Source organism: Mytilus trossulus, chromosome 3, assembly GCF_036588685.1.
Source record: "Mytilus trossulus isolate FHL-02 chromosome 3, PNRI_Mtr1.1.1.hap1, whole genome shotgun sequence".
Classification (NCBI taxonomy): Eukaryota; Metazoa; Mollusca; class Bivalvia; order Mytilida; family Mytilidae; genus Mytilus; species Mytilus trossulus.
The window spans coordinates 46,843,648-46,863,700 of NC_086375.1; the positions used below are offsets into that span (position 1 = coordinate 46,843,648).

The 20,053-nt window shown below is 31.1% G+C and overlaps 1 protein-coding gene across 11 annotated transcripts in view; it reads right to left on the reverse strand.

Moving 5' to 3' along the window:
• LOC134711637 (spectrin beta chain-like) overlaps positions 1–20,053 on the reverse strand; it is a 50,915-nt gene that overhangs the window by 30,429 nt on the left and 433 nt on the right. For all 11 annotated transcript variants that reach the window (XM_063572379.1, XM_063572388.1, XM_063572385.1 and 8 more), the window contains exons 2-8: positions 16,549–16,702; positions 14,346–14,497; positions 13,833–14,006; positions 13,272–13,447; positions 2,389–2,504; positions 1,482–1,594; positions 405–592 (exon numbers count right to left, since the gene is read on the reverse strand). In XM_063572379.1, coding sequence (XP_063428449.1) covers positions 405–592; positions 1,482–1,594; positions 2,389–2,504; positions 13,272–13,447; positions 13,833–14,006; positions 14,346–14,497; positions 16,549–16,678 — 1,049 coding nt within the window. In that variant the 5' untranslated portion in view covers positions 16,679–16,702. The remainder of the gene's footprint in view (positions 1–404; positions 593–1,481; positions 1,595–2,388; positions 2,505–13,271; positions 13,448–13,832; positions 14,007–14,345; positions 14,498–16,548; positions 16,703–20,053) is intronic.

Consider the following 20,053-nt stretch of genomic DNA (forward strand, 5'->3'; position numbering starts at 1 on the left):
AGTGTTTTAATTTTATATAATATATCATTATTTATAAAGATATTGTTCAGCCTGTATAAACCATAACTATTTTGGTTAATAAATCATTAACTTTATTTAGTATCATTCTATAAAAGCCATACAAGACTCAAACTCGGTACTGATTACAGATTCGTAGGTTGCTACGCTAACACATACAAATATAGAAGCAATCCTCTGAGTACGCAACCTACGACCTGTTTTCAGGTATATAAAATTACCAGACACACAACGCTTATAAGAAAGTCGTCCGTCTCTGGAAGTTGGAACCCTCAGCCCGCTACAATATAACTAACTTCTGCTGTTAGTATAAACATGTGTAAAACAAAGTTATGCATTAATGAATTAATTCTACATTAAGTTTCATTTCTTCAATTGATTCTTACTTCTTTGGTTTTTCTCTGGTTCTGTAGGTATTAAATGCTGCCAACTGTTGTTGAACACCATACATAGAATTGGCAAACTGTCTGTCATTGAGAATAACAATGGTCTGTTCTATCCAGTCCAGGAGATCAGAGGTGAAGGTTTGATACTCTTGGACAGATCTGTCAGAATCCAGTGCATTGTCAATTACCTAAAAAATATGTTTAGAAAATTAATTTACGGCTTATAAAATTTAGTAATGTAAATACCAAAGTGAATTTATTCTATGATTTTTTGTTTTGTTTTGTTTTTTTAATTCTATACTTAATAAACAATGAGGGTAATTACCTGTTTACTTAAAACTTGTTCGACAACAAATTTTGAGCCTGCACGAAGGCAGGCTACCTTCGTCATGTGCTGTTCATTGTTTTTCCTGAGTAGTTGGGTTTTGGTGGTTGACCAGTTCTCTAATGCTGTGAAGAATTTTTGCTGATACCTGTTAATCTTGTTTATGTTATATTGAAAACTATGTTTTGGTGTGATATTTGTAACTACTATAATGATTTTGGTATAGTCCCTTACTTCTGTTATATCAATAACTGTATCATGCTTTTAGTATAGTCCCCCTTTAAATCTTATATTAATAACTGTATAATATATAAAATTGAGAATGGAAATGTGGAATGTGTCAATGTGTATCATGTTTTTGGTTTAGTTCCTTTTTAAATAATATTGATAACCATATTACACATTTGGTTAGTTAATTAAGTATTAAGTTGAGAAGTGATTTTTGTTTGACAATAGAACTATCTTGGATTTTGCTGCAACAGAGGTATTTGGTATTATAGTTTTTATCTTGACTGTGGTGTTACAGTGACAAAGTATGTTATTAAGTGATTTCCATCAACATTTTTTTATAAATATGATGCAATGTATGTGTATTACTGCAATAACAGTTTTTAATTTTGGTTTATTTTGGGGAGGGTGGGGCTCTCTTTATTTCCACTGTAATGTATTTGAATTTAACATTCTGCAAATCTCAACTAGACCTCAAGTGGTTATTAAATATAATGAGTATTGCACTTCCTGTAGACACACACCTTTCCTATTCTCTTTCCTTGAACAGATTCAGCCTTCATCTTGGAGAAGTAATGGTAATATGTGACAACATAAGTAATAATAGACTTTTCATCAGGAAATTCAACATTGATATCTGAAATGAAACAAAAAAAAATAAATATTTTCATTTATTCAATTAGTTAATTTAGGGTTTTTTTTTGTATTCAAATATCACTATTAGCATGGTATTGTGTTAGATCTGAGTTATCCTGTCTTGAATATGCATGAAATATTTGCCACTGGACAATAAGCAAACAACAATCAATCAATATTCTAATAAAACTTCTTAAACTGCAAACATGGCCACATGGAGTAGCCATGTGTGCTGAGAGTATCATTAAACACCAATTACCAATAAACCTTAACATTTGTTATCTTGTGTCTTCACAAATATTTGATTTTTTTTTATTTGCCCACTGTTAACATGGCAACATTATATATTGTGTAGTACACAAACAAGACTCATACACTTATACACCAACTTGATTTCAAGGACATTTTTTCGAACACCTGTTGCACTGCAAAAACTTGTAAATGCTTTTTACAGCATACACAGATTTCTGCACCAGGTTGTATGATGTATATAAACTTGTTACAAGTTATTGTAATAGAAAATGTATATAATCTCCTCATGCGGAAATATTGAGCATTGAATTCATATATAAATCTTTTGATTTGAAGATAAATGATTTCAAGGTGAAAATTTAACCATTATAATCCTTTCCGACAGATACAGCTTATCTGAAATTCTCAACATTGACTATCTGCAGTCAAATCAAACAGTGCTATCTGCTCATACTATAAACTGTCATAATTTTATAAACTCTGGATTTAGGCCAGATATATTTATTGACGTGAAGGTATTATCTAGTGTGTATTCTGAATTACCTTCTGGGTCAAGAAGTCTTGTAAGACCAAGTTTGTCCTCAGCCACTTCAAAAGAATTGTTAAGGTTGTACAAGGCATTAGATTTCTGTAGTTTTTCATACTGGATTAAGTCAGGTCTGAAAATGAAAGACATTTTACATTAATCACTCATTTATTAACATTTTGTAGGTTTTTTTTTCTCCTCTCACCTTTTGTTTACATTTAACCATTTTAATTGCTTATCAAGATTCATTCATCAGTATAGTTTGTTGCCTGACACATTGATTGATTTTACAACCTCATAAAGAAAGAAACCTATTTTTTCTTCTTTGAAGCATCACACACTGTTTTTTTATATTCTTAAATCTAAATAACATATTGTAATAACTCAAACAGTGTAACTAACTCATAAAACTGATTTTTTTTTACATTTAATTGTGAGCATTCCATAAATATCATAGAGTTAATTTTCATTATCAATACAATTTTTATCTACAATCCAAAATAAATTATCAAAGAAACAGTGTGTTAAGGCAATATTTTTTATCTATTTCAAAGGAAATCATCAAAGCCTTGCTTGTAAACCCTTCTTCAGTTTTCTAAAATTAAGTTAATGGAACAACATGATTTCTGTATTAACCTAGCAGTGAATCACAACTGTTATTTATCAATATTTCTCCTCTAAGTCAGTGACAGGTTCTGCTGCCAATATGTGAAATCATACAAGTGGTAAATCAGTACACAACATTTATTAGTAATCGGTATATCAAAAATATGTCAGAAAGCAATCTTTTTGTAAGTGTAATTTTTAGATCTGAACAGTGGGTGTATTTTTAACTGGTACAAATGTTTTAGCATTGATATGTGACCATGATGTATGTGTAAAGGGCATTTCCATATGTATACTCCTCAACATTTTTTTAAGCATTGTAGAGTTTAGAAGGCAAATCAACTTAATATGACAACTGAAGGCATTTGCCATTTTTTTAATTTTCATTTCAATTATACAATTCTTATTTTAATCTTCCATCTAAGAAATACATAACTCCTGACATGTCATTCTTAAAATTTACAAAATAACAAATCAGATATTTCACGTCAACTTGTCAAATTTCTGCACTAGTAGGCAGTCTCAGTCCATTAAACACAACTAAATTCAGTATATTTATACAGTGTGAATTATCCACCCACTAGATACATGCAATATGTTTGGTTTAGAGATTATAACTTTCAAGGGTTTATTTCTATAATATCATTAATACTTGAATAAATGATGTCTAATCCTTTAATAAGTTTATTACCACAACTATGGTATTACATATGATCAGTAAAGTTATGTGTTATTATTGGGTGTTATGTGGAAGATAAATAATTAGATCAAATAAAAGCTTCACATCTGGCGCAGAGTCTGATGGCATGTATCAAGACAAGATACACTCATCTATTTCTGGTAATTGACACATCCCTCTGGATGATTCTGTTACCATGGAAACAAAATTACAAAACAGTAAGAAGCATTCCTCAGATATTTATCAGTAGCATCCCCCACCAGGTGGCTTGAGTTTGAGAAAATATGGGCTACATGCCAAGGTTAATTAAAGGGGCATGGCATAAGTTGTCAAACTCCAACTATGAGCTCAGCAGGTCACATGGGATCATCGATAGTTATAGAATGTAATGTTCTAGCTATCAATACTGAATAATGAATCATTCTTTTAGTCAATCATCAAGATAAAGATCAAGACTTAAGCTGACCTTTGGTTAAATCTCTTAGGAAATCACTGTTTTATTAGCTAGATTTGCATATGTTTACTTTATAGATTCCAGATTTACCCCTTTATCAGAGAAGAATGGTCTCACAAGTGGACTTCAAGAAAAGAAGATAAAAATTCATATAAACTTATTTCTCATACAACAATAAGAAGATGTAAACCCTATTTTTGGTGAATGGATTGGTTATAAAAATCTGATGCACATTTTTACAGTTTAACCTTTCTAGTGTCATTGTATATATACTGTAACAAAATAAAGGGAGTTATTGTATTTTCCTATCTTAACTTAAACAGTATGATATATAATGACTTCTGAACAAGTTTTAAGGGTGGAGTTATGTTACATACTTTTAATAAGAGTATCAGGTGCTTCACTTCTACAGTAACAGGTTTATCTAGGCTATGGATATCTTAATAAATGTTTTTCTCTTAATACTTTTTAATCCTTGAAAGAATGGGAAATAGACAATGTCTTATTCAGCTGCAAGATTATCCTTTATAAACCATTACTAAAAGGCAGGATATGAAATGTTTTGATGGAAATACAACAAATGAACCCTTTAGTTATATTTTTATCTCGCTTATCAAAAGGCCTGCAACATTTAAAATCAAAGCCTGAAAGGCTGTAAAAGCAATTGCTGCCATGTTTATGTTTTGGGGACTTTTTTTTCATCCACATATATTTAAGAATTAAACATGACAGGAGTGTTTTCTAGTGAGAATTAAGAAGGTTTTAACTTTATATCAATTAAAGACTTTAGCAGAAAGTCATTTTTAATATGTTTTATATTTCACAAGGAGACGTTTACCAGGCTAAAGTTTGGGTCAAATATACATGTGCTGAAACATATAACTCCAAGAGAAATTATTATGGATTATCCCCTAGTAGTGTTTGTAACTGGACAATAATTTCCTTTATTGATTTAATTTTCATAATTAATTTAAATTTAACACTTCAGTTAAAACATTTCAACTTTCCAGACGCAAATGTTGAAAAACGGGAAAGAAACAAAATATTTTACAAGGCATAAACATGTAAAAAATAAATATATATTTCAGCTGACTAAAAATATTTTCATAATGTTACTTTGTCATCATTTCTTAAAAACTAAGTCCCAAACATTATTGCTCAGTTGATATGTGTCATCCTCATGGGGTACGAGATAACTATAATTATCGTGCAATCCCGAAAAGAGGGGCCATATCACAGACAAACATGACATTAAATCGTCATTATACGAACAAGAACAAACAGCTCTAAGTTGCTTTTATCCAATTTTCAGGAAACATTGTGAAAATGATCTTCAATATTTCGAATTCATGTGAAATAAAATTGCAAACACGGTGGACCGTAGAGGGTCAACAAACGTAGTAGACTCGTTCATTGGAAAGACTAGGATAATGGTTTCATCATATGTCATGCATACCCAGTTTTGAATATGATATCCAAAAAGGATGTACTTTTTTTTATCTATGAAACTAGAAAATTCCAAATTGTAAATATCTCTTCATCTGGACTTGGCATCTATCACGTTTGGACGGGTCCATTTCATTAGTAAGGTGATCGATAAATCTTACGGAGTTATGGCAAAAAAGGAAAACAAACTTATTGTTGTGTGTTTTTAACAAGGGTTTCGTTCCTCTAAATTATTTGCGCAAACAAATCAACAAAATAGGTCAGTTAACTTTGTCTATTTTTAGATTACAGGTAATCATTTGACACTACGTATAACCTGATTACCTGTGTAGTGATTTTGATTTTACGATAAATTTATGAATGAACGACAATTTTATGAATGAACAAGAGCACCTGACCTCTTTCTTAAAAGAACACCAATTAAACATATAATACCGTATATTATAAAAGATAATTCAGTCAAATTTTCAATACTAAATCAACAACTGAAATGATTCCATATTTTGTTGAAACATCGTACGAACGGAAAACGGAATCGCAAGTATAAAAATGCATTTTTTTCACTCGGACGTCTATGTTTTTTGATAGTCAAACGGTTGTCCCCCTAAATACAAAAATACATCTACAAGAACGTATGCTGAAACTTCTTAAATCCACTAACGTTTTTCAAAAGTTTCAAGCTATGTATTGCATTAGAAAACATACACAGGTGTTTAAGAATGACAGACCAGGAGCCTGTTTAACAAAATACTATGGCTTGATCTGGGCGGAGTCTCTGATCTGGGTCACAAAGATGGCCATACGCGACGGCATGAAAGCAATTGCTTTAAAAATCAAAGTTAAGTATATCAACCAGTTTTTATTTGGACTCTTACAAAAAAACTTTCTATCAATACAAGTTCACACCTACATAAATTGTTTATAGGTAAAATAAGGTCATAGAACAAGGTAAATGAATGTCTAAGATGTTATGCTGACAATTATCCTGTCACTTCAAATACTCCCAGGCCATTCATCCATTCACTTTTTATAAAACAACATTCAGTGGTTTTTGATCAGGTGACTGACTTGACTAACAGTAGGAAATGACCTTTCACTATTATGGATTCATCATTATTTATGGGATACTAATATTCATGGATTTCATGCGTATAGGTAAACAACCATTTTTAATGTTTAACATAGTACATTTTGTACGCTTGTATACATGTACAAAACATTAAAATCTTGAAATCAAGTATCCACAAATCTAAATGATTCCACAGCATCTTAAACCCAACCTATCTGGCATACACACACAAACACTTGTCTGATAGAAATATAAATGCAGTGATCTTTGTAGATAAAAAGCAATAAATGAACAGTTTATTCTGTATAGGAAATAGATTCAAATTTACATTTCTATATATTGAAGTGATTGACAACTTGCATACTAACAACCATTGAAATTTTCACGCTTCAACAAACCACACCCTTACATGAACAGAATTATTTACAAATGCTAAAATAATTGTTTAGCTATCATCATTTCATTATATTCCTGTACTTTATTCTTCAAGGTCAATATTGCACATTGATTTCATGCCTCCATAAGCCACGCCTATGTACAGTCTAGTGCATAGTCATACAGGATTATACAGTAAACAACCTCTACTTCATTTGTAATTCAGTTAGTCAGCAATAATTTTCTCTCTGACTAAAATAGCGAGGGGAATGCGCCCAGATGATCAATATTGTATGTTAGTCTATTATCTGACTGTTGTTCTACGAGAACATTGATTTTTCTCTTATAATTTGAAAGCGTCTTTTTGGCATTCTATAATTCACCTCTCAAATCTGTAGCCAACTCCTCTTGTTTATATTCATCTATAAATATTGAACATGTTTACCGACTGTCTGGTAGAAATGGGAAGGAATGTAAAAAGAGAGCTTACAATTAATCCTGGTGCACAAAGTGTCTTACAGTAATAAAACTATTTTTTTAGTCTAACATGTATAATAAAAGAGTCTACCTTGCAATACAGATATATAAAAATGCAAGATTTTTTTTAGTCATCCTACATTCATTTACAGGATCATGATAATTAATTTCGTTTCAACAAAACTCAAATCAATAAAAAGCTAACTGCCACTCAAAACACCCACATATATCTTTTCTCCCAGGTTCATATACCAAAGTAACATCGAATAAGTGATCAAAGACCAAAATGGATGAATTGCAATATTTATGGTTTGTATTCTGTAAGGCAATACTAGTAGACAAGAAGGTAACGAACTAGAGGCTCTCAAGAGCCTGTGTCGCTCACCTGTTACTGTATTTACTGATGTCGGTCTCCTTGGTTGGTAGGTTGGGTCATTAGACACTTTTTTTTAAAAGATACCCTAGTTATGATTGTGGCCAAGTTTGGTTAAAAATGGCCCATAGTTTTAGAAAAGAAATTTTTGTACAAGTTACAAAAATGACGAAAAGTTGTTCAATATTGACTATAAAGGGCAATAACTCCTTAAGGGGTCCTCTAACAATTTTGATCATGTTGACTTATTTGTAGATCTTATTTTGATGAACATTATTGCTGTTTACAGTTTATCTCTATCTATAATAGTATTCAAGATAATAACCAAAAACTGCAAAATTTCCGCAACCCAACAATGAGTTGTCAGAATCATCTGAAAATTTGTGAGGGAATAGATCTTATTCTAATGAACATGTACATCTTGAAAGATTTACCCTTAATGTCTTAGTTTCAAAGAAATAATTCAAAAACTGCATTTTAACACTGTTCTAATTTTAGCCATGTCGGCCATTTTCTTTGGTAGGCGGAGTCATCGGACACATTTTTAAAACTATATACCACAATGATAATTGTGGCCAAGTTTAGTTAAATTTGGTCATGTAGTTTCAGAGAAGAAGATTTTTGTACAAGTTACAAAAAATGACGAAAAGTGGTTAAAAATTGACTATAAAGGGCAATAACTCCTTAAGGGGTCATCCGACAATTTTGGTCATGTTGACATATTTGTAGGTCTTTCTTTGCTGAACATTATTGCTGTTTACAGTTTATCTCTATCTATAAAAGTATTCAAGATAATAACCAAAAACTACAAAATTTCCTTAAAATAACCAATTCAGGGGCAGCAACCCAACAACGAGTTATCAGATTCATCTGAAAATTTCAGGGCAGATAGATCTTGACCTGAACAATAATTTTACTCCTGTCAAATTTGCTCTAAATGCTTTGGTTTTCGAGTTAAAAATAATAAGCTAACCAGATGCTCCGCAGGGCGTAGCTTTATACGACCGCAGATGTTGAACCCTGAACGGTTGGGGCAAGTATGGACACAACATTCAAGCTGGATTCCGCTCTAAATTTGGATTGTGATTAAATAGTTGACACAGCATAGGTTTCTGACACAGAATGAATGTATTCAAATGAACTTAAAATTTTTGTTTTCTCTTAGAGCAATTCACTATGCTCTTGAATATTAATCCTCTCAAAAAAATGTTTGAAGAAATTTTCTTTTTATTTATGAAATTTCAAATGAGAAAAATTTAACCCAATTTTTTATTCACATCCCCCTTTCCCTTATTCCAAAACTAATTTCAATTAAAATATTCTAATGGAGTTTGCAACAATTACTAATCATTTAAATACATGATGTAAAAAAACTGCTTGTTATCACTGAATGGTAAAGATTATTTAAATTTATCAGTTGGTACATGTAGTAAAAAGTGAATATACATTGTATATTGTATATATAACAAAGATTTAAGTTGATTCTGGACAAAGAAAGATAACTCCAATTAAAAAAAATTCTTGCAGATATTTCTTGCTTACTATACTGGACAAAGAAAGATAACTCTTAATTAAAAAAAAATTTGCTATTTCACAATATTGTGAAATTAGATATTTCTTGCCATTGCACAATACTGTGCAATTGAAAAGACTTGCTATTGCACAATACTTAATATAATAATTTTAGATCCTGATTTGGACCAACTTGAAAACTGGGCCCATAATCAAAAATCTAAGTACATGTTTAGATTCAGCATATCAAAGAGGCCCAAGAATTTAATTTTTGTTAAAATCAAACTTAGTTTAATTTTGGACCCTTTGCACTTTAATTTAGACCAATTTTAAAACTGGACCAAAAATTAAGAATCTACATACACAGTTAGATTTGGCATATCAAAGAACCCCAATTATTCAATTTTTGATGAAATCAAACAATGTTTAATTTTGGACCCCGATTTGGGCCAACTTGAAAACTGGGCCAATAATCAAAAATCTAAGTACATTTTTAGATTCAGCATATCAAAGAACCCCAAGGTTTCAATTTTTGTTAAAATCAAACTAAGTTTAATTTTGGACCCTTTGGACCTTAATGTAGACCAATTTGAAAACGGGACCAAAAGTTAAGAATCTACATACACAGTTAGATTCGGCATATTAAAGAACCCCAATTATTCAATTTTGATGAAATCAAACAAAGTTTAATTTTGGACCCTTTGGGCCCCTTTGTCCTTAACTGTTGGGACCAAAACTTCCAAAATCAATACCAACCTTCCTTTTATAGTCATAAACCTTGTGTTTAAATTTCATAGATTTCTATTTACTTATACTAACGCTATGGTGCGAAAACCAAGAAAAATGCTTATTTGGGTCCCTTTTTGGCCCCTAATTCCTAAACTGTTGGGACCGAAACTCCCAAAATCAATACCAACCTTCCTTTTGTGGTCATAAACATTGTGTTTAAATTTCATTGATTTCTATTTACTTTAACTAAAGTTATTGTGCGAAAACCAAGAATAATGCTTATTTGGGCCCTTTTTTGGCCCCTAATTCCTAAACTGTTGAAACTAAAACTCCCAAAATCAATACCAACCTTTATTTTGTGGTTATAAACCTTGTGTCAAAATTTCATAGATTTCTATTAACTTAAACTAAAGTTATAGTGCGAAAACCAAGAAAATGCTTATTTGTGCCCTTTTTGGCCCCTAATTCCTAAAATGTTGGGACCAACACTCCCAAAATCAATACCAGCCTTCCTTTTATGGTCATAAACCTTGTGTTAAAATTTCATAGATTTCTATTCACTTTTACTAAAGTTAGAGTGCGAAAACTAAAAGTATTCGGACGACGACGACGACGACGACGACGACGACGACGACGACGACGCCAACGTGATAGCAATATACGACGAAAATTTTTTCAAAATTTGCGGTCGTATAAAAACTGTATTTTACCCCTATGTTCTATTTTTAGCCATGGCGGCCATCTTGGTTGGATGACCAGGTCACCGGACACATTTTTGAAACTAGATACCCCAAGGATGATTGTGACCAAGTTTGATTAAATTTGGCCCAGTAGTTTCAGAGGAGAAGATTTTTGTAAAAGTTTACGGACGACGGACGACAGACGACGGACGACGGACGCCAAGTGATGGGAAAAGCTTACTTGACCTTTCAGGTCAGGTGAGCTAAAAAAGACATTTGCTTAGCGTTCAGAAATATTCTCTTTAAATTCTAGTAACTATCCTTCATTAAGAATATTATCAAAATTCTGGGTTGAAAATTGTAGGATAAAAAGGGTACCCTCAGTTCAAAGGGTTGCTGAAAACTATTCATTTAATTTATTTACATTGTTCTTCCCCATCTGGATAATCTGAAGATTTTCTTCAAATGTGTACACAAAAATGTTGGCACATCTCCAACATTCTTAGAAGTGTGAAAGAGTTAGAAAAAAATGTTAGAAAAGATAACACAACACAGGTACCTTAACCTAGCTCATCAGGATTGCTTGATAAAATATTTTTTATCAATTTTTTGTAGAAAAGGCTGAAGGAGTTACAATATTTCAACATGTTCAGAAATGCATTTCAAAATACACAAATGTCAGAGAAAAGGCAAATGAAACTTTAAGTCATCAGATTAGTACTTTCCTATTTCCAATTCAATTAATGGCTCCTGTCCATGTTCACAAAGATCACTAATTACCCATGTCAGAATTAGATCACAGTTATATAAGATCTAGAGTCAGTACAATGATGATAAAACAAAGATTTCCCTCTTCAACAACAACTTCTATGTTGATATTTCCTTTATGTGTAATAAACCCACTGATCAAGCCTATCATCTATCAAATGTATCACAAAACCCATCAACTGTACTAACAGTAAGGAGAAAAATCCAATACATGGAAAACATATTGATCTATGTTACAATAGTCTAGGGAAATACAGTAATAGAAGGCTTTTTACATAACTGGGACCTGACATACCTCATTTACTGACAAGTTCAGACCTAATAATTTACTTTCAGCTGAACTGAAGAATTATATTGTCCTTGCTTTTTTTTAATCAACTACATATGAACATTTTAATGAACTAAAACTTAATCTGATTTCAAAAGATAACACTGAACCTTGAACCAGAAATTGGTTTGAAGTAATTATCTAAAACTTTCAGAGAATTTTAGGAATCTAATGTCATTCTGCACATCATGTCCAAATAAATGTTTTGGTTTAATGTATGGCAGTGTTTTTCAACAAGTTATATATGTATATATATATATAGCACCTGAGTAAACTGAGAATTAAAATATTGTCTAGATATTATAGTACAATCTTTACAAAATTTGTTTTCGATTGCATCACATTTACATGATACTAGACAGCCCAAGGGAATATTAATACAATTATATGTATAGTTCCATTATTTCAAAATGGGAAGTTCTCCCTTATTTGCTACTCCTAATGAACCCACTTTTTTTAATTTTTGATCCATACTGACATGAGGCACTTCACAAGCAAAATATGGAGACTGTCACATTTACATAAATTGGTAATAAAGAACAAATATTAATTGTGAGCTCATCTCAGTTTTTCAGGTTTAAGTGGCAATTCAGTTCTTAATGATTCTTTCAAGTGCCAGTCACTTTGAACTTGAAGGTCCCATTAATCATGTAGCATCATTTATGTCTTGACAAAAACACAAGCTCCTTTTCTAATATAAAATGAAAGAAACTTTAGTGAGCGGATATCCCATAGACAACATAAATTGGATACTAGTATCTAAAAGGTTCCTCTCCCTGACAAATAGTCCCCAATTTAAGTTTTATGACTATCAAATATATCCAAGGGATTGATAAAAGGAAATCTAATCTGAATTTGAGTAGGATCTGATGAAAAATATTGACCCTATTCTAGAAACAAGAAAGTATTCTCCTACCCTATAAGAATGCTTCCCATTTCAGATTTTTCTTATCATTGGACTTGTCATTGGTTTTTATGAATGTACACATTTGATGATCTGAATAAAATAAAGGTCTTCAATTCTTACAGAATAGACTAGAAACAATATTGATTATTTTTGTAAAATCTCCTTTCGAAATCATCCAAAAGTAGGAATGGCAGACATTGGGTTAAATCCAGACCAAATAATCAATCAGGTAATGGTTTAAAATAAAAATATATGAAATGATAAACAAGAAGCACCTGAGAAATTTACTCCTTGTTTTGAAGAAAAGAATACTTGTGACAATAACATTCTGGAGAGATGGGTAGACATGTTCACATGATTGCCAATGGATGTTAAGGGCATCTGTTGAATCAGATCTGTTTATCTGTTCCCATATGGACTGCACATGGGAACTGTTATTAACTTTTGTCCTTATCCTATGAAATCTTAGAAAGTATTTGTAATATAATAGAAATTACCTGTGTTTGTGGATGATAGCATTAAATGCCAAACCATCCCTCCAGCTTGTTGTGAAGTTTCTGACATTAACATTGGGATATCCTGCAGTTTTCATTTGACACCACAGTAATAGGGCATCTTTAGCTGACCTTGTCTCACTCGTATCTCCAGCATCTTCTACTGTGATATCTTGGATCTAAACACACAATATTCAAAAATTAGAATTGAAAACTCATAAAGGAATAAATGGATGGATATCATTAAGTAAGTTGACTGATTGTAGCCTGAAAAGGCCCCAGGACTAAAAATTTATGTTCTTTGTAAAATGCACATATACATTAAATTCTGCATCAGTTTTAACCGTAATCATATAAAATATTTTACAGAATTCAAAAGCTTAAATTTGAATAATGACTTTGGTCCCTGTGTTCAATGAAAATATTTTACAGGTGAAATGTTAATTCATCAAGAAATAACATGCAATGTTCCACTAGGTACTAGGTAGTTATCATGCATCTGCCTCCACAGATTATACTGGAGTTCACATCATTATTTTCAGTATTGTCTATTAAAGCACATACCTGGAATCTAAGAATTATGGTCCATATTAAACCTAGAGTTAATCTAGAACTTCCATCTACAATGTCATGAGCACCTAAATTTTCCAAGTGAACTTTCTGTTCATACAGAAACTGTAGGGCTTTGTCCACATTTTCTAAACAATGAATTCTCATCTTTCCCTTGGTTTGTTTTGGCTACAAAAAAGGTTATAATTAAAAGCAATAGCAAAAGAGATTCAATTCAATACAAATTTTATCAAGAAAATGTGAATAATTAAATGAAAATTACGTGTCAAAAACAAACAATAGTTATCTTTTTTTAACGGTTGTATGGACATTTTAACAAGGAAAGGCTCATAGTTCATTAAAAGAAAATAATAATCCAATGAAAGTTCTGTGTGTCTTGAAAATAAACACCATCTTCTTTCTTTTGTATCGACATTTCAGCCAGGAAAAGCTTTAATAGTAAATATTGTCACATACTTTTTATACTTTCTCACTTGCACATGAAATCAGTAGACTTTAAAAACTTACCAGTCTTTCTCCAGACAGCACTTCCAGCAATTTCATCAGCATCTTTCCATCTCTCAAGTCTATATACAGATCTGCGATCCTGCAGCCTGTCCTGATCAGGTGGGAATTTACCCATTTTGTAAAAGTTTTCTTCTGTACGGACTCTCTCTCATCTAAATACAAATTGTTTATTTTTAATTTCAAGTGAAAACTGTGAAACTGTTCTTAAGTTAAGTTAAAATTCATTGGAGGTAGATATAATGGAGTGGACACAAAATCTCACAGTAAGATGTATCATTGACTGTCTAGTTATTGCTGATTCAGCGTAAATGGCAGAGCTGTCAAGATATGTCAACCATTACACATATTTTTTGCAGAATTGCAGAAAGATTAAGAGCATTTCTGACACATCATTGACCAATCATGTTTAAAAAGTAAGTCCCATAGATTTTTCATGAGTAGAGTAAACCTTAATGAGACATAATCTAACACAAACTACTCAAACCTTCTTCTCCAACGACCTAGACCTTAGGCATCAGACATAATAAGAAAGTTTATAACCTGTGATAACTATACAGTTAATGAATATCTGAATTTCTCAAAATCTGAAATACTTGGAAAATCTTTGAACACAAGTGTGAAGATGTACATTTACCTGATAATTGACGGATCTTGCTGATATATTCCTTTTCCTGGAACCCAGATATAATTTGACCTGACATTTGTATGTCTCCATACAATCCTCTACTATCAGTGTACTATTTACAAATTTTGAAGTGTAGTTACTTAATATAAATCAGGGACAACACCTAGACAGTGGGAAAAGGAAATTATAATACAAGTACTTTCCTCAAGTCATTTCCTATTACTGTAGATACACAAAATAATTTTGTACAAATATAATGTACACGATCATGGATGTACATGTACATGTATGCATGTAAGAGTTTTGGATTAGCATGTGAATAAAGACTAAATGTAACTGATCTGTTTATAATGGTTCTGTCATTTGAAGAAGCAGTCTAGTCTACAATACACTACATCCTGTGACATTTAGGATTTCTAGTCTGTGTACACAAAGAGTTTCATCATCTTATATGTCTTTTATGTTGGCTGGTTATAAATATTCTTATATCTGTAGATGGTACTTTCTGTTTTAAAAAAATTATTTGATTTTGGTTGAACTTATAAGTTTAGAAAGGGGTACCACCTTTTACTTAAAGGTCAGATATTGCAGCTATATTATGATAATTTTATTCAGTGCACATGAACCTTTCAACAAAAACGAAAGCAAAATGGACTTATCTATAGATAAGGGAAAGAAACTTAACCATTTTTTTTTTTACAGATTTCTAATCCTATATATTGAACATAAATTTAACCTTATAATATTACAAGAAGCAAGTTTTTGCTACAAATTAAAAATTACAATGTCAAATGAACATTTTGAGAGCTTTTTTGTTTATTATAATATGTAAATGATTATTGAAGTTAGTGAGAAATATGCACCTTGAAAAAGAGGCAATGGTCCATAAACTACTTCAATTATAACATCAGGTAAATGACGAAGTTAAAACGAAATCCTTCAGTATCAAATTTTAAATGTTTTTTAAATGATCCATACAAAATCAAAACAAAATAAAACTGTTTTTTGTTCCTTTCTTGAGTCAATTTGTTCAAAGGAAAGCTATACAACTTTAAAATTGTAGAATTACAGTAAAATTTCATTTAAAAAAACACTTATTTTTGAAGGTCAAATTTTCCTTTTACAGACACAATGACATTTGACTTGTTGAAAATACATTTTGTAAGTTGACAACACAAGCCTTTCTGCATGGAGGAACACCTGAAAAGTCACCTTTGTCGATAACAGTGTAATCAGTACTACCTGTTTGTAAATGTTATCGTAAATGGTCTTTTAAATTTATGAATGAGATTTTTTATGAAGACCATAATAACAGTCAATGAAGTGTACACAATATTCATAAATACAAATGTTATTCAACTTATTGTTTTAAGTTCACCTATAAATTCAAATCAGAATGTATAGAGCTATAATTTTTTTCCAAAAGTTTATTCAACACAAGTCTCATGACTTTTAATAGAATAATTCCTTGCACTTTACATGTAAGCTTAAAACAGTAACACAACTCGTATATAATATGTATTGCTACAAATTGCTTGAATTTTAAAATTTATCAGTTTATCATAAATAATAGGTTACCTGCTAGAGCTTTAATTCTGGACCTCTCAAACAACTTTGCTGAATTAGCTGCAGCATCAAAGTCATCTTCTATCTGGCCTGGGTCCCACCGTACACCAGTGTTATTCTGGTAGGACTCAATTTCAGTCATGGTGGCTTAAGGTGCCACAACTCCCTGAAAATAAAATCATAAGATCTAGACAAAATCAAATATAATTAAGTCTAACTAACTAAATTGAGGTGTCCCATAGATCTGCTTCACTCAAATCCTTCACAAATTTATTAACATTAAATAACACTTTATGTGTCCTAAACACATCAATTTTTAAACAATTTAAAATGTCAAATATGCCAAAATATTGAATGATCAGTATATCTAGATCATAATCAGAACCATTTATTCCCAGTTCAAATTAGTATGTAACTGAGACTTTGTTGTTAAATGAACTGTTAAATATCAAAATAAATCTTTGTTGATAGAAATCACAAAATTGAAATTGAAACATACATGTACATGTGTACACAACCATTTACACATACAGCCGACCGTGCAAGGGCTGTATAGCCAGTCAAGGTCGTTAAAAACTTCCATTTGTTTGTACACATACATTTGTACATGCATTTTGTTTTTGTGTAGAACAACTTATTATTGAAACTCATTATCATTAGTCCCTAAGTACTGTACATATATACATAATCATGTATCAAATATACTCAGCTGTAATATTGATATACCCAAACAGCAGTCTGTTTGTTCAGTGTTAAAGTACCTGTATTTATTTGAATGACTAAATTTTTCACCAGAGTACATGTAGCAGACTACATTTGTTCTATTGTGGCAAGAATTAAACACAATGTGAAAGGAGTCAAATTTTATGGACTCAACTTATTGAACAGTGTACATGTGTTTATTACTATGTAACATTAATTCCAGGCAGGTAAAATTACCTGGTTATAACCATCCCATCTACATCTTGAACAAAATGTAAAATTATCTAGGATATGATGATATATACAGGATGGAAAATGGCAGAAATATATGTATAGTTTACATGTATAACCATTTTTTTTCTCACTTTAAAGAAAACAGCATTTTTCTTTTTTAACAAAATTTGTTTCTTTATACTTTGTAGTGACACATTAATTCATTATGAAATGGTTTGGCCTTTAATCTTCAGATCAAAGTTATAGGGAGCTAATTATGAACACTACATCACAGGAAATGTCTAGTACTTCAGGAAATCTACTGATAAAGTACATTAAGTAACCTATTACATGTTTGATTGTAATTCAATTTCCTCTCAAAGAAATGTCCTTATAAATATAAAATATTAATATGAAATTCAAAACCAACTTTTTCATAGAACTTCCATGAATATTCTTCACTATACTCAAACCAACAGAACAAACAGCTAAAGAAAATACATGTCAAATCATGGAATTTTATCCATATCTCATTAGTTGTAGCTTAGCTACATGCAAGTACAAAAAATGATAGTAAAGCACTTGATTCTAAAAGGAATTAATTTAAGATACATCTGACATCACCACTATGAACCTCTATTGGATATCATATACATTTGTGTACATGTACATTTTGAATATACAAATGATAACAATAGTAGCAGCATTATGACTGGTTAGCATCCTTCCTAAATAGCCAAACACAATAGCTGACTTGTATATAACAGCAAACTTATTGTAGTCAGTAACAAGTTTTTTTGTAAACACAAGTAATTATAACAAGCCTTAATACATAAATTTACAGACCCCCTTAGAAGTAAAAATAGTGCAATAGTTAATATGTGTGTCTACAATTACATTATCTTGCCTGAAATTTTATCTGAAACCTGAGCTGATGAAGTATTTTGGTTTGCATAAATTTAAGATAGTTATATGATAAACTAATCAAAGCTGCACTAAAAGCTTTGTTTAGCTACTGGTCCAATAAAAATTGGTTCAATTTTTTTATATGTATATGTACATGTACAATGTACTGCTTCTAATTTTAACACAAATGCAAAGAAAGAAGTTCTGGAGTTAAATGTAGGTCAAGGTGACCCCAAATATGTTAAATATATTTCTTACAAAGTATACATGTTGATAAAGGCAACATTATACAATTATTAAATCTAAACATACATGTAGCAACCTAACAACATGAGAGATACATGTACACAACATGTCTAGAGCTCAACAATCATTTACATGTAGGGTCTTCAAAAATAGGCAAGTAATTAAGCAAATGATATCTTTAAAATCACGGTATAAAAAGTTGTAAAAGTTTATAAGATTTCTAATTTTTTAGGGAGAGGATCAGTTGATTAACTTAAAAATATCAATCAAACAGAAAACAACAGTCACTTATAATAATAAATGCTTGTATGTAGATGTAGATTTGGTTAAAATAAGTACATGTACATAATGTAATAATTGTTCTGTCAGTACTCATTAACTCTTATACTTCACTGTCAGATGCTGAAGAAAACAAACAACGATTTACTGATATTACAGTACATTTTGTAATTATTGCGATGTAAAGTACATGTACCATGCACATGTACTATTTAATATACATTTGTACATTATTGTACCAAAGTTCTCAATAGTCCAATCACATTGAAAAACTTATCCTGGGTCCATAATTCACAAACAAAATCAGACAAAACTCAGTGCTACTTTCTGTCAGGAAATTTAGGAATCACCAGTTTGTTCAAAACCGATACAGATCTTGCATCTTGAATACACAATTCGTTTTACTCTTAAAATGGAAGGCTCTGTTCTCACAGCTTAAAATAATTACATTTTAACTATTTTATTAGAGATTACAATCTACTATAACTGATTTGTATCTTCTTTGGATTCAGATTATTTTGCTCTTAGATAAATTACAAGGTTTCTTATTTTCAATTTTTGTTGCCCTTCTAAAACATTATAGGTAAACAAAATGCTTAGTTCAACCCACAAACTGACAATAATTAAAATGGTATTTCAGATTTCTCTATATATTATGCATATTACTATAATATATGGTAAAGACCAAGACTACTGTTAATCTTATGGTACGATTACAATAAATTAATTGAGATCTAAACTGAACTGATTTGGTCAAGATGCATACAAGATATATGCAAATGCAAAAGTGTAGTTTCACTCACACGTTTGGTGATTGTATGTAGAAGATAAAATATATCCGGAGTTAATGCAATCCAAAAGATAAATTGCTGGTATCCTGAAGTTCTTCCAGCTATAGACTAAAACACAGATGCAGATGATGAAATAAAGAAACCCATCACAACACGAAAATATTATTAGTCCTTTTTCATATGATCACTCAACATTACTAGTAACAATGACTCTTTCAATTATGATTAACACTTTATCTATTCAGAAGCTTACATCCACTAGATCATTGATTGTGAAGCTGATTCAACATCTTGCATACTGTGATGGGATGGAAGTATCGGAATGCAACTTGTTGATTACGTTAATTAAACGCAATATGCACATTTAATTACTATCCAGT